At 40.5% G+C, this 16778-nt stretch overlaps 1 protein-coding gene across 4 annotated transcripts in view; it reads left to right on the top strand.

The window, feature by feature from the left end:
- DPYD (dihydropyrimidine dehydrogenase) overlaps positions 1-14309 on the top strand; it is a 701931-nt gene extending 687622 nt beyond the window's left edge. For all 4 annotated transcript variants that reach the window (XM_019479122.2, XM_006265262.4, XM_014599709.3 and 1 more), the window contains 2 exons: positions 6168-6308; positions 12867-14309. In XM_019479122.2, the coding sequence (XP_019334667.1) occupies positions 6168-6308; positions 12867-13037 (312 nt within the window). In that variant the 3' untranslated portion in view covers positions 13038-14309. The remainder of the gene's footprint in view (positions 1-6167; positions 6309-12866) is intronic.
- The last annotated feature ends 2469 nt before the right edge of the window (positions 14310-16778 follow it).

The raw sequence follows: 16778 nt of genomic DNA, 5'->3' as shown, positions 1-16778 counted from the left end.
ATATCACATCCATTGCTCTCCCTGCATCCACAGAGTCAGTCATCTCATCATAGAAGGCAGTTATGTTGATCAGGAATAACTTGTCCTTGTCCTTGTTATGTTGATCAGGAAGACCTGCTCCATAATTTTTCCAGGGACTGAGATGAGGCCAACTGGTCTGTAGTTCCCCAGATGCTCCTTCTTCCCGTTCATAGAGATGGGCACTATGTTTGCCCTTTTCCAATCCATTGGGACCTCTCCTGATCACCACAAGTTTGCAAAGGTGATGGTCAATGGCTGTGCAATCACATCAACCAACTCCCTCAGCACCCTTGGATGCATTGCATATGGCCCCAGGGACTTGTACACATACGTCTTTTCTAAATAGTCCCTAACTTGTTCTTTCACCACTGTCAGCTTCTCCCTTCCTCCCCAAACTATGCTGCAAGTTACAGTCATCTTGGAGCTGACTTTGCTGTAAAGACTGAGGTTAAAAAAAAAGCATTGAGTACTCCATCCTTTTCTGCATCATCTATCACTAGGTTACCTCCTCCATGTAGTAACGCCCACACTTCCCTGATCTTCCTCTTGTTGCTGACATACCTGTAGCAACCCTTCTTGTTACCCTTCACATCCCTAGCTAGCTTCAATTCCAGTTACACTTTGGCCTTCGTGATTTCATCCCTGCATTCCTGAGCAACACTTTTATAGTTCTCCGTAATCATTTGTCCAAGTCTCCATTTCTTGTAACTTTTCTGTTTTCTGTTTTAGCTCACTAAAGAATTCTCTGCTAAGCCCAGTTAGTCTTCTGCCATACTTGCTAGTCTTCCTGTGTGTTGGGATGGTCTGTTCCTGTGTCCTCAGTAAGGTTTCTTTAAAATACAACCAGTTCTCCCAGACTCCTTTCTCTCTCAGACTGGCCTTCTGGGAGATCCTGCTCATCAGTTCCCTGAGTGAGTTGAAGTCTGCTTTTCTGAAGTCCAGGGTCCATGCTTTTCCTCAAGATCCCAAACTCAATCATCATGTGGTTGCTTCTGCCCAAGTTGCCATCTACTAGTATGTTCCCCACCAATTCTTCCCTGTTTGTGAGCAGCAGTTCAAGAATAGCATGGCCCCTAGTTGGCCACTCTAGCACTTGCACCAGGAAGTTGTTCCCAAAGCTCTCCAAAATTTTTCTGGATTGCCTGTGCATTGCTATATTGCTCTCTCAGCATATGTCGGGTTGATTGAAATCCCCCATGAGAACCACGGTCTGTGATCTGGAAACTTTGATTAGCTGTCTGAAGAAAGTCTCATCCACCTCATCCTCCTGGTCTGGTGGTCTATAGTAGATCCCCACCATTACCTCACTCTTATTGCTCTCCACTCTGATCCTAACCTAGAGACTTTTAACAGGCCTGCTGCCAGTTTCAGACTGGAGCTTTGAGCAATCATACAGCTCTTTTACACAAAGCGCAACTCCTTCTCCTCTTCTCCCCTGCCTGTCCTTCCTGAACAGTTTATACCCATCCATGACAGTACACCAGTCATACAAGCTTTCTCACCAAGTCTGTTATTTCAATCATGTCATAGATCTGTGACAATACAAGGACTTCCAGTTCTTCCTGCTTGTTTCCCAGGCTTCACACATTCATGTACAGACACCTGAGGTAACTAGTCAATTGTCCTATTTTCTCAGGAGGAATAAGAAGGCCCCCTGTGCCCCACTCCTGCTTGCCCTTCCTCCCTATCATCCACTTCTGTTTACCTCAGGGCTTTGGTCTCCATCCACCAGCAAACCTAGTTTAAAGCCCTCCTTACAAGATTAGCAAATCTGTCTGTGAAGATGCTTTTCCCTCTCTTCATCTTTTCCAGCAATCCATCTTCTTGGGACAACATCCCATGGTTGAAGAAGCCAAAGCCCTGCTGGTAACACCATCTGAATAACCATACATGGATCTGCAGGCTGCATCTGTTCCTGCCTGAGAGCGCTAATGCAACCTCTGACCGGCCGCGCCCCTCATTTAGGCAATGGGGGGGGGCAGGCAGGAGCACCGGTGCCCCACCTGTGAGCACTGGCCAGGGAGTATGAGCACCAGATGTAGGTCACGTCTGCTTTTGGGAGCAGCGCAGCCGCTCACAGGTCAGCAAGTTTTGCCGCAGGTGGACCTTCCCTCCCCTCTCTCCCCCCTGGTCACTGACTGGTTACTGGGGGAACATGTGCCCCCCCTGACTAAGGTGGCACCAGTCGCCCATACCTGCCTGTGCTTTTCCTCTTGAGTGGAAGGATTCAGGAGAACACCACCTGAGCCCCTGTCCCCTTCTCCCTCTCACCCAGACCCCTGTAGTCACTTCCTGAATCATGGCTGATAACTGAAGTTATCTAAGTCTGGGAAGTAGCATTAGTGGATGCTGGGAACTATGGATACTCAGAATATGAGCAAACAAAACCATTCAAATTAAAAATAATTAACAAAAACTCAGTTTCCAAATCCCAGTTTTTCAGCAATTGTGTGATTGTGGGAATTTTTGACAATCTAAGGAACTGGAATTAATTTACTGAAATGAATGGCCTCCTTTTAATTGTTACAGGTTATCATGTTTGACAGATTGCAACAAGATAATCATTGGTTAGTCACAAAATTAATGCAATGTGCATTGATAAAATAAATTGTAGTTTTAAATCATATGTTTTTTGTTTTTTGTTGGGGTTTTTTTTGCATATTCCAGTAAAGAACAGAATATGAAAATGAGGGGAGGGAGGGAGCAATTCATATCAGATTCATTACCTGTGCAGAGGATGGCTAAATGATTTGATGCTCTCTATTCTAGAGGAGAGGGTTGGTATGGTGTTGTAGCATTGATGGTCTAGAAATGTACAAGAAGCAAGGGCATATTTTGGTCTGGGCCAGACCTGAAGAAGGGCATCATGTTCGAAAGCTTGTCCAACATGTTTCCCAACTACACAGCTGGTCCAATAGAAAATATCATGAACAACCTTGCCTCTGCTAAGTAAAGGTTTTGAGCCTGTCACCCAGGAGTTTTCCAGTTGATTTGGATTAAACCTATAATGATAATCACAGCTACTCCTTGGTCTATTGTGCAAAATAACTAAGAAGCCAGTTCTGCTCTTCACATAATTCAGAGAGATCTATTAAATATTTTGTCATGTATACATTTTGAAGCAAAAGTAAAATGTGTCTTAACATCACATAACCTTCATTTATTTATAATGGAGTCATTTCGTTTTAGTCATATGGAATCTTATCTTTAAAATATGATTTATTGTAGATTCCACAACATATTGTGTTTTGTTAAAAGTTGATTTAGAAATCACACATAATACCTAGACAACTTACATACCAACACAGAACTACAAATGTATTGAAACATAATGATGTTCTATCCACAGCACATTCAGAGTGCACAAAATGAAGCCTTTTTAATGGCATTTGCCCCATAGATTCATAGATGTTAGGATCGGAAGGGACCTCAATAGATCATCGAGTCCGACCCCCTGCATAAGCAGGAAAGAGTGCTGGGTCTAGATGACCCCAGCTAGATGCTCATCTAACCTCCTCTTGAAGACCTCCAGGGTAGGGGAGAGCACCACCTCCCTTGGGAGCCCGTTCCAGACCCTGGCCACTCGAACTGTGAAGAAGTTCTTCCTAATGTCCAGTCTAAATCTGCTCTCTGCTAGCTTGTGGCCATTGTTTGTTGTAACCCCCGGGGGCGCCTTGGTGAATAAAACCTCACCAATTCCCTTCTGTGCCCCTGTGATGATCTTATAGGCGGCCACAAGGTCGCCTCTCAACCTTCTGTTGCGGAGGCTGAAAAGGTTCAGTTTCTCTAGTCTCTCCTCGTAGGGTTTGGTCTGCAGGCCCTTAACCATACGAGTAGCCCTTCTCTGGACCCTCTCCAGGTTATCTGCATCCCTCTTGAATTGCGGCGCCCAGAATTGCACGCAGTACTCCAACTGCGGTATGACCAGCGCCCGATAGAGGGGAAGTATCACCTCCTCGGACCTATTTGTCATGCATCTGCTGATGCACGATAAAGTGCCATTGGCTTTTTTGATGGCTTCGTCACACTGCCGACTCATGTTCATCTTGGAGTCCACTAGGACTCCAAGATCCCTTTCCACTTCCATGCCATCCAGCAGGTCATTCCCTAGGCTGTAGGTGTGCTGGACTTTCTTCCTCCCTAGGTGCAGCACTTTGCATTTCTCCTTGTTGAACTGCATTCTGTTGTTTTCTGCCCATATGTCCAACCTGTCCAGATCTGCTTGCAGCTGTTCCCTGCTGTGCTGTGCTAGGTTCTCGGCAAAGTGAATTGCAGGATAGTAGACAGTATCGGTAAGTTTTTATACCATTCAATACCTTGTAGCAAAGCTGACAAGGCAGCATATCAGAGATAGGAAGTGCTGAGTTCACCTCATCCCAAGAGGAAATATGGAAATTTGCCTGATTTTATGTTTTGGTTGAATACAGTTATATTTTTTTTCCTTAGATCACTGTGCAGGATGTAACATACTTAACTCAAGCAAACTGTTTCTGCTAAAACCAGCACATGTATTAAAAACTGTAACTATTAAAAATTCAGCATTTTGCCCAGTGGAAAACTGAGCTAGCCTTGAGCCAAACACTGTGTAGGTTAATACTTTGTCATGGTGTAAATGTAAATTCTTCTTTTTTTGCAGAAAGGGTTTGCAAGGGGAAATACTTTCCATTTGTTTTGGGCACAATTCTTTATACTAATTTCAAGACCAGGTAGCAGTTAAGCCCATTTACATGTAAAATGGTGAAATTCTCTTGCCTTCTGTAGTGAACTTTCTGCAGAAATGTTTCCTCCAACTCTGTTACTATGTAGTGCTGTCTGCTGTTAATGCCTCTCTCTCATGCAGAGGCTTTACCCACTGGAGCTGCTAGTTATTGACTTAGCATCCATATCCCCAAAGCATAGATGAGCTAAGGAGACTCCCTGTCCCTCACTTTATAACTTACCTGTACTGCTGCCACAGGACGAGAGCCTAGGATTGCATAGTATTAAATAACAGTATGCCCTGCTATTTACAACTGGGCTTTGTTGTTGCTGAAGTATATCTTGTGTTTCAGACATCAAACAACAATTCAGTTAATCTATAAAACAAACAAACAAAAAAAAGCAATGTAAGTAGAGCAGGAGTATGCAACATCATGTGAGAAAACCCCTTTCTGATACGCAACCATACATTAGAATGTTTTAACTGAGAGCGACCTGTGGTCTGGTAGATTGATCCCTAGAAACCACAGTTCTGTTCCCTTCTCAGCCACTGATAAGTCACTGAACCTTGTTGTACAGTAATTATCCACATGATACTTACCCACAATATTAAAGGGCTGAAATTAAAAAGCGCAGCAAACAGGAAGCCCAGAGTGGCACAGTTATCATTTACATTGTTATTTCAATTGTGTTTATTTATTGAAAGGCAAACATGTTTGCATCTCTAAGGGATATTATTACATGACTGTGTTTCTCCATGTCCTGGCCTGTTGTACAGACATATCTACAGTAAAACAGCATGCTTCTTTCAGAAAAAAAAATAGGGGGCCAATCCCACAAGCCCTAATTCATACAGGTTATTCCTCTTCAAGTTAAAAGGATTTCTCTCCTTTGAAGGATTTTCCGGCTTAGGGTTATGTACTGTAAACCTGAGATGTTTGCAATAAAGATCTAATTCCCAAACCATTTGCTTGTGTTTCTAAGAGAGAAGCAGCTGTTGTTTCCTTTGTCACTTGTTAATCAAACCCCTTTCTATTCTTACTGTGAGTTCTTAAATCTGTGCTAATGAAAAGTGACCAAGGACAACCACATTGTATGTGTCATGTCACTGTTGTGCTCCATTTTGTTCCCTGCAGCATTACACAATGGTAGCTAAGCATAATTTAATTAAAACAGCACATTCATACCAAGGGCTAAATGTGAAGGATCTTTGTGGACAGATAAATATTTTTAGCTCAGCCTACATTTGAAATTTGTGTGTGTTCAGTACCTTTTATTCATATTTGTAATAAGAATGAAATGTTTGATTTTAATATTTATATCAAAATCCCTACCCATTGCTATAGCATCTGCAAAACCCTGCCATTCTAAACTCTTGTAGCATGCCCCTACACAATCATAAAAAACCCTGGCTATCTTCTAAATGATTCGGTGTTTTTTTTCCCTAGGATGTAATTGGAAAAGCACTGCAGTATATTGGAACATATGGCAAGCTTAGCAACACAGAGCAAGTTGTGGCTCTGATTGACGAGGAAATGTGTATCAACTGTGGCAAATGCTACATGACCTGTAATGATTCTGGCTACCAGGTAAGAGCACAGCTGTAATTAGCAAAAAAGGCACAGCGAGTTATCTTTCTGCTGCTGAGACAGAAAGAATCCACCTTCTGTTAATGAGCATGTGGTACAAACAGATGTGTAAAATATTGGATTTTAATATCAGCATGCTCCCAAGTTATACTGTGAGAACCCTGACTGAGCCCTTTGTCGGGGTTGTCAGTGCACCATCATGTGTTTATAGTAGAGTGGGGATGAATAGGACTGATATTCCACCTCAACCTCTCTGTTTGTTTAGGCTTCTTGGGTGTAAGGGGGCAAGAGGCGAGGGGATGGATGTCCTTCTTTGGCTGTTTATAGGGGGAGAGGGAACATGGGGTGGGTGTTGAGAGGAAGGGGATGAGGGGGACACAGTATGGACCACTGTAAATTCAGATCTTCAGATAAATGAGGGAGATGGGGCAGGTTTCATCCTCTCACCACAAAAGGTAGGGGAGGATTGCAAATATGTGTGCTAGCAGTCTGCTGGAAAGAACCTAAACCTTGGCTTAGGCTTGTCACATTCATAGAATTTGGAACATTGATTTGGGGTAGATTTTCATTTCTATGTGAATCCACTTTCCCAGGATGATGGTTTAACTCACAGAGACTGTAGCAATGAAAGTCTTATAAGATGACTGACCCAGAAGTCCCTGTGCCCAGCTTATACCATGATTTTGAGCTGAAAGAATTTCTTACAGCAAAGTGTTTGTTTTTTCAGTTACACCATCTACCAATGGAATTTATTAATTCTGTGAACCATTCCTTGACTAGTCTCCCGTATTTTGGGGGGCCTGCCATGTGGTAAGAAAGTTGTAGAAACAGGGCAAGCCCTATTAAGTGGTATGTTCTCTTAGGAAACCGAAAGATGATCCACCAAAATCCTTGTGAAAGTTAATAGTCCTTCTTATATTACTTTCCATGGATTTTATCACAGTCTAGGAATATTGTAACAGGAGGGGTACATTAATTAGATAACAGGTTTATACCGTAGAATGGGTTTTAGCTTATTTTGAATGTATCCTATTCAGTAGTAAGACTTTGATTTTTTGTCCTTAAACTAGTAAAAGACATGGTCCCATCAATTTAAAATCACGTGCTCAAGTTGCAATAATTAAATGTGGGACTAAGGGAGGTCCCATTTTAAAAAAACAACAAAGCATTACCATATGTACCTGAATCCAACACTACTTTGAATTTAAGATGACCCCACCCCAATAATTAGTTTATGTACATAGAAAATTCATAAATATGTTATAATTTTCCATTTATCCCCATCCATAGGAAGGCAGGCAGTCTGACCCTCACACCTTACTCCCCCCTGCCTGTGCCCTTACTGCCTGCCCCCCATCTGTCCCTGCCACCTTTCCCCCACCCAGTCCCCAACCCTCACTGCCACCTGATCCCCCACTCCTTCAGCTGTTCTACCTCCTGCTTAATCCCTGACAGGCAGTGCTGTCCAGTTCTCTCATTTACTTCTGCAGTATCCCCAATCTTTCTGTTGCCCCATCCCCTGACCTGTAGGGCTGCTTTTTTCATCCCAACTGTTGCAAATCAGAAGTGCAGTCAGGGGATGGGGCAGCAGCATGCTGAGTGATGGACAGCAGCTGAGTTCTTCCTGTTCCCTGACCCATGCTACTGTCCCTTCCCCCAACCCACGCTGCTGCCCATCTTCCACCCGTGCTGACACCTATCTCCTGCCCATGCTGCCCCCAGTCCTAAACCTTTGTCCTGGCCCTGATATATACTCACTGCATGGCTGCTGATTTCATGGCTCCAAGGAGCAATGGCAGCCCTACCAGCTCCGATTCCCATCATGGAGCAGAGCTGGAGCACTGATACTCCAATCCAAGATGAGGTTTGTTTTCTCCCCTGTTGACTGAGGGAGGAGTGGGGGAGGGGAAATTTGTCTTGGATTCAAATAAATATGGTAATATTGAATCTAAATCCAGATCATGCCATTACAATAGCAGCAGCAATTTCCAGCAGCATTGCCAAATATTCTTCCAGACATAGCAGCCTGCAGGCCTCTTTTCCCTCTGCTCACTTCATTTATTGGTTCATAAGTAACAAAGCCCTTCTGTGCTCTCAACACATTCTTTTCCTCCACAGCAGAATGAAAGCCCTAAAAGCCTTAGTTCAAATCTCCATATAGTCCACTAAATTATGTCATAGGACTGGAGGAGTTACTGTAAAGTGATGAGAGCTTAACTTGCCCTACATTAAAGTGCATTCACTTGCAGCTTTTTTTTATTATAGAAGTGATGCAAAATATATCATCAATGGGAAATGGCTTAAATGTTTTTTAAGTCAAATGCAATTGCAGAATTGAAAAGCTGGTTTTGTCACTTTAAGTAATTTGGTCATCTTGGGCCACGTGGTGCCTGCAGTGGCCAAGCAAATAGTTTGAAAGGTTTGTTTAGACCATGGAGGCTATAGGAAAATGAAGCAGTCATAGATGGGGGAGGGATTGGGGGTGAGGGAGGAGGAAAAATAGCCTTTTTACCATCATGAAAACATTTCTGCACAATGTAAAAAACAAGTAGCACTCAAAAGGACTGGATTTCTATCACTTGTGTGACTCTCATTAAAAAAGGTACAATAACATTCTACTTTGTCCACAGTTGAACTTACATTGCAATGCTTGGGAGACTTCCTGTAGACTAGTATCAGACTCATAATAGAGATAAACCAAATAACATATCTATAGGAATATCTGAAAACAAAATATTTTTAAAAGCTTCTTAAACTACATTTCACTGGGCTACATTACTATAAAAGATATAACCTAAATACCTTTGCACACACAGGGCTGTAGCTGGGGGCTCAGTGCTAGCATGTTATCAAGGGTGGACCAAGAAGCCACACAAATACTCCATAAGTGAAAATCATTATGTAGACAAAGTACTCAGATTTACACCATCTGGTGTTCTGTTTCTATATGAAACTGCCCTCTCTTCACTACTAATCATATTGCCCAGAAAAAGGGAAAAGGCAGCACCTTCTTTAGTACCTGCTAGAAACTGTCCTTTCCACCTTGAAGGGCCTGGAAGCTTTTCAGTAATGTCTTTGCTGCCATCAAATTTCATATCAGAGGAGAGTGTAACCCTTAGAGACATTAGTTTAGAGTTCGCATTCAATGCCACTTGATCTTATATGTTGTTTCAAAAAGTAATTTTGCAATAACTGAAGAAGTAAAGGTGTATGTATCCCAAAGAATGGGTATTTTTGCAGAGGAATAAAAATTTAAATTAAAAAAAATCTTTTGCTGGATGCAGTTTTTCCAGAACTTCCAGCGTGTAGGAGACACCTGTCCTCCACTCTCTAGAGGGACTTCACTTAGTTCTGAATATAGCAAAAGTTTTGTTGCTTTCATTCCCACATTACTTTGAAATATCCAAATATCCCTTTTAAACTTGTATTGTTAATGGGGATAGAGTTGTCAGTCCTGCTTTACCAATAACAAGCCAAACCTCTACTTGTCTCTCAACCTAAACTAGAGTTTGGAGAGTGAATGCTTCAGTCAATACTGTGGATATTGAGAAGTTAGTCCTGCTGCTTCATCTGCTCCTGAGCTTCTCTACTTATGAACCCCAAAGGCCTCCAGTTTCTTAGGTGCCTGTAGATGTGCCCTGTAGATGTATAATTAGAGCATGTCAGAACAGAATCTATAAATCAAGTCTGCTGGAGCATGCTAATTAGCACACTCCAGCCAACCTCCATGTCTCATGTATCAGCATCCCTCCACTCCAAATGGCAGTGAGGTGCTTTAGCTAAAGCTTGTTTGATAAGCTTTAGATAAAGCACCCCCACTGCCGTTTTGACACGTGGGGTGCTGATACATGACGCTGTGGGCACTTTAATTAGAACGGCTCTCGGAGCTGCTGTAATTAAAGCACTCACCCCCCTTGGAGCGCACGTAAAAATGCCATTAGGTTCTAGAGCAGTGGCGCTCAAACTTTTGGCCCCATGGGCCAGATACATAGTGCAGCCGGGTCCCTCATGGGGTCAGCCCATGGGGTTAGACCTCGCGCTACCTCAGCCTGGCCCTGCATGCCTGGATTGAGCCCTATGCCACCTCAGCCCATTCCCATGCACCTGGATATGGCCCCGCACCACCAAATTTTCAGACCCTTGGGGAGTCCAGCAGGCCAGATGACATGGCTCTGTAAGCCAAGGGTTGAATACCCCTGGGGTTTTATCACATTCTGGGAGTGTCTGAGCATGGGAGGCTTTGCCATTGCAGCAGAACGGTAGACACTCTCCTAAACAGTCCTCCCACAATTTCAGAATGCAAAGGCACTCCCATACCTGCAAATAACACACCAAAGTAGTTGAGGAGACTTCCTAAGGCACCCATCCAGCAGAGACTTGCATATGTCCTTCAGTGTATGTACTATCAATAAACCAGCTGAAATCAGTGTAATTAGTCTCTGGGTATAAAGTGTTTGCATGAGTGTTAGTTCCATAAATCTCTTCCAAAGATCACTAGTACAGTAAGGAAAGAAAATGTTTCCATACAGCCAAGTAGCCATAGCAAGAACCCCAATTATATAATAAAACATCTTATTCATATTCATACATTGCAGGAAAGGAGTCAAACTTGTGTGGTACTATTATGTTGAATTCCCTGAAGTTTCCCATTTAAATTCTCTCCCTATATAAATCTACTGGCTTTTTTTCTATTTTTCTTAAATATCATTTTACCAAGAAGCTAAGTACTAGGGTGGGCTGGAAAACAAAACACCTTGAGATTTCAAAATTTGTTTTATTCCACCTTGGAATAAGAATAATACCGTTTGAACTTTCTCATGAAATGAGAAAGAGAGGAAGGGAGGGGCAGAGACACTTATTTTAGCCTGATATGGTTATTAGGATGAGATGTGGGAGTCCCTCACTGATTGTTTCTAAGTGAGCTGGTAAGAAAGCTGTGTGTATATGTACTTGTGCTTGCTCTCTGTCTCTGACCAGAAATGTCATCCCTAATGAAATGTTGTCAAAATGGAAAGGTTGTTGGGAACTGTTTCATTTTGGACAAAATAACTTTCTAGTGGGGAAAAAAAGGATTCCATTGAAAACTTTCTACCAGATGCAATAGGAATATGTTAGTTACAGACACTTAGCATAGATTGCTTGAGTAATGTACCTGTAGTGTAAGTGTGCAATGTCAAACTCAGGGAAAGACATTACTTTCTTCATTTGAATGTTCATTGTTTTCTCCACACTGGGTGCATCTACATGTTCATTAATGCACCATAGTTACTGTGCATTGAGTTAGTACTTGTGTAACCAAGTACTAAATCAACGTGCAGTAACTGGTGCTACTGCTCAGTAGCACTGGCATGTGCCTTTTAGTGACACTAACTGCGCACTAGCCTAATACTACTGCAAGGTAGTGTATTAGCACGATTTTTGCCCTGCACACTACTCAGCAGTAGAATTAAGCTACTGCACAGTTAGTGTCTCATGTAGATGCACCCACTTTATCTCAAATTCACTACACTGTTCCCCAATATTTGTGGAAATAGCTGTTAATATTTGTGAGGATCACAGAGGAGGGAATTTTTTAGGCTGGCTTGGCCTAAGGAGAGAATATGTATCTGATTTATTGTCTGTGATACAAATACTAGTATGTGGATTTGGAAGAATAGAAGGAGAACTGAATGCATTTTTTCTGCAATGTAGATTTTATATCATTTGCAGATAAATGATAAAGATCAAAACAATTCTTCAATCCTAAAAATTCCACTGATTTGGATGGCCACCATTTTTATTTTTTACTCTCCGAAGTTGTTCCTTAACAGCTTGCAGCATGGTTTTTGGTTTGTTTTTTGTTGTTATTGTTGCTTGCTTTTTATACCTATTGCATTGCATTACATAGGAAAATTAATTTAGTGGGGCTTCAAATGTGATTTCACACTGAAAATTACCCCTCGCCCCCAGCAGTTAATAAGAATATATCCTTTGGAAACATCAGGAATGAACAAACTTAGCCCACCCCAAGTCCCAGATCTCCCTTTCCACTTTCTAAAGTTTGCAAAAACAAAATACTTAGAAGTGGCACTGCATGCTGTATTCATCATTAGTTTTTTTTAAATTAAATTAAACTGTTTACATTGTGTAGAAAATAAAAGATAAAAAAATATACACAGAGTCATTTGCAGTCAGCATCATGTAGAATCTGTAGCAGAATGGGCTGTATATGTCTTCTGTGCCAATAAACCTGGCGAATTGCTGTGTTATGAAATATTTCCTTCCCATGAAGAAAAAATAGCTTCATGGGAATTTAAACATGGTGGGCCAAATTCATGCCTTGTCTTAGTAATCTTATGACAGTGAGTTTTCACGAGAGAGTAATTGGACCCAGTATTTCTTAATTTCAGGTGTTTTCCTTTCTCTCCTGGCAGTTGGATAGTTGCTATAGCTGCAGTGCAGTACTGTAGCACACAAAGATGTCTCAAAGTCCTGTAGAACAGGAAATGCAGGTATCAAAATGGGTGCATTTTTGACCTTTTCGATGACTGACATCAATAATGTTTATTTCTGTTGCAGGCTATAAAGTTTGATCCGGAAACCCACCTGCCCACTATTACTGACAGTTGTACAGGCTGCACTCTGTGTCTCAGTGTCTGCCCTATTATTGACTGCATCCGAATGGTTTCCAGGACAACACCTTATGAACCAAAGAGAGGCCTGCCCTTAGCTGTGAACCCAGTGTGTTGAGGTGATCAGTCCAACAGTTAATGTGAACTTTATGTTTGCTTCATGCTATTGATTTGCTTTCTAATTAGTAGTTGAAAATCTAACTATATCAAATATATATAATGTTGATAGTCATTATAAAGATGTCTGTGTTTTCCAAGGATTCTTGGAAAATTTTTTTACACAGTGGTTAGTTTGGAAAGGCAGTGGTTATTTTGTCAATTATGAGCTGTCAGTTGTCCATTACAAGATGTATGACCTTTTCTTTTACAATTGATGCCACAGTTTCCAAATTCCTATATTGTGTTTAATCTTTATGTAATTTCTAGTTGCAAAACAATTAACTGAGCCTTTTGAACTACAATGCAATGTACAAGCAAACAGTTTCCAAGGAAGCATTTTGTAATTAAACATTACATTTAGTTTTAAAACAGTTTCTTAGACAATGCAATTAACTATATAACATGAAAACAAAGCAATGTGGCCGCTACTTTTCTATGGGAAAAAAAGGAAAAGAGGTTGTAAAATGGGATTTCAAACCCAGATTAATCACCTTCAACTGCTACAACGTATGGTATTATATTTTCTTAATCCTTCCTTATTCTGCCTCATGCTAGTCACTTAAAAAAAAAAAATTGCTAACCATTGACATATACTGCACTCTTCACCATTTGTGCCTTGCATGGGTGTCTTGAGTATTATATTTTCCCTAATGAACAATCCCAGCACCTTTCGGAAAATGTTTAAACTGTGTTATTACAAAATCCAGGTGTTACTTCAGGGGTCTGATTTATAGCAACTTTTCTTCTGCATCTATACCCTAAATAACTTTTTAATTACATCAATTGATGTTTAATTACATTCATACACATTATAGGTTAGAGATTTAATTACTCAAAAATTGAATGTATACTAGCATAACATATTTGCCATACTGATATGGCAGATGTATTAGCTTATTTCTTTCCCACCAATTTTTTATTCTGAGTGCTTATGCTTGTTTACAGTAATATTACAGCCAAAAGAAATACGAAATTGCTAAACAGAATCTGACACCATTACGTTATTTTTCATTCTCAGTGGGAGCTTTCTCATACAAATCCATTGCTATATGATTTACTCTATGTATGAATGTTAAGTCATTAGTTTGATAACAATAAAAGATGTGTAAGTTCCGTTCCTTATGTCTTATGCTATGATCACTAAAATGTAATACTTTTGATTAAACATACTTAATTTCCATGCTCCCATTTATATGTACATGTCTAATTATAAATAAATAGAATTAAGTAGTGTGGGTTTTATTTTCATTTACTAAATAGGGCATTTTATATTAGGTGGGTCTTTTGTAATCTCTGAAATATACTTCAGGATCATTAATGAATAGATGGTATATGTAACTGTTCCATTAATTGCCTCAGGTACAGAATATAATATGTTCTTTGTCCTCATAAATCTTTCTCCTTTCCTATACTCATCTGTCTTTCATGGCCCCTCTTTCCTTCCTACACATGCTCACATATACTTCTTTACCTGTCTAACATTTTTAAGGATCATATAGTATCTTCTCTACAAGTGCACTGTCTTTTTGACACTTTACACTTACTTAATGTGAGCCTTTGGCAGTTACTTGCCTAAATGACTCAACTGGTAGATTTCTTATCTTCATGTCTCCTTCTTTTCTCTTTCCTTGTTGCAAATTTTACATATTACTTTGGGAATAAATGTTCATGTATCCTATGCGTTCATGTTTACCTGCAAGTTTGTTAGAGACATTGGGCTTCCATATCCCCTGGCAGTATCTTATCCTTACCTCAAATGAAGGAATTTTAAGCTGTGAATAAACTATGTCTTTTAGGACTGTTATAGGAGGAGCTATGTCTCAAGATTCTATGTGTACAGCCTTTGAATCTCCTTCAAGGAGCTGTTTGACAAGCAGCATGGCCTTGACCAAGGGTTTGGATAAAAATGGTATTCACAACATCTGCAGCTATTATCTCATGACCTCAAAGAACAGGTACAAGAAGTGGTGAACATGCTAGTTTAAACTGTATTAGTATCATTTTAATTCTGCTGCTTTTCTAGGGAGATATGCAGGACCCTCCCTTCCCCCCCCCCACACACACACACTACATATGATTTTGTGATTTTGTCTGGTGTGCCCTACTATACATACACTTTTTGTCACATCATTAGAGATTTTTTGCCATACCTGACTTTCCTGCTATACTAGGTATGGTCATATGTGGTAATGTAGTTCCTCATAAACACATGGAAGCGAAAGAGACCTGCCAGTAGTCTCATCACTTGTTCAGAAGTAGGTGGCATGACACCAAGAATGTCACTGCATATGTAGCAGTCAAAATTAAGCTTTTCTATGACATAATGCAGAGTTAGGCATATCAGCTAGCTTGCCCATTGTGTGTGCCTGAGCAGCTATAAAGAAAAATGGAAGGATAGAAGCTATACATCATGAAGACCTGATGGATCTAATAACATAGTTAAAACTATAATTCATTTATTGTGAAGAGAAAGAAGGGTCATGTAGTTCGGTTTTTTCTCATCGTATAGCAAGTGAATTAATAGTCTTAGGTAATGTGTTTCCAAATTAATTTAAATACTTACTGACAGTCGAAGATAAATCACATACGCTGCAGGAACCCATGTGTAGGGGTGTCCAGTTCTGAGGCCTATGTTGCTTATGATTGAGTCAAGACATGAACAGGCAACTTGTCTAGGAAAGTCATTCCAAAGACACAGGGTCCCAAAGGACAAACTCCTTGACCTAACAAGCTTTTGAATCTCCCATCAGGTCATGAGAAACAAGAATCTGGCCCATGGTGAAAATGCTATAGCCAGTTATTAACGAAGACTGATGAATGTTCAACATTGTTAGAGTGCAAATTGAACTTGTAATTATCAGTGATTTATTTGCATGTTTATGGCATTATGCATTATTAAAAGATGCTGCGGACCAGATTCTGTAGCCCTAATATTGAGTAACAGTTAGACAACTTGTCCTATTGAGTACCATTATAAAATATTTTAAGCCATTCCTGAAAAATAAATTATAATAGAAATACCATAGCTCATCCCAGTGTACTCCAATTACACATTCTTATTCACATCATATTCCTGAACACAACATGCCCTATGCTCAGTATATGCTTTACAGTCCAAGAAATACTTTAAAAAGCTGCCAAATCTGGCTGTGTGAATCCCAATGCGCTCATGCATGCTCACTGGAAAAAAGAGATGTTTTTGTTTTGTGAACCAGCCATACAGGCAGTGTGGTTCTGGGACACAAAGGTGAGCAAAAACAATATATCCAAGCTGCAGGACTGAAAAACACAATAAATATTTCTGAAGAACTCCATGAAATTTGGGGAAAAATGCTTTTGGGTTTTTTAATTAAATTTTAATTTGGTGTCTCAGCAAAACTTGAGCAAGTCTTTTGTATATAAATTTCATATTTGAAATATATTAATAATAATGAGACTAATGTACATATATACTGCTAAGTACTGCAAAGCTAAGTTGACTGTTAAATAAAGCTTTCTGCAGGGTTGAATGACCTCTTTTCCTCCATAAAACTTTGTGAAAGAGGAACAGCCTTTTCACTAGCACTCCTCCACTATATCAAGGCTATTCATAGAATTTCACGGATAGATTTGGTCACCAGTTCTTATAGCAACCAAGGGTCCTGAAAAACCCTATACAAGGCTGGTCCTTAGGCACATGCTAGAGCAGCTTCTAGGTTGC

Source organism: Alligator mississippiensis, chromosome 5 (genome assembly GCF_030867095.1).
Source record: "Alligator mississippiensis isolate rAllMis1 chromosome 5, rAllMis1, whole genome shotgun sequence".
In the NCBI taxonomy this organism is placed as follows: Eukaryota; Metazoa; Chordata; order Crocodylia; family Alligatoridae; genus Alligator; species Alligator mississippiensis.
This window is presented reverse-complemented; position numbering and strand designations above follow the sequence as displayed.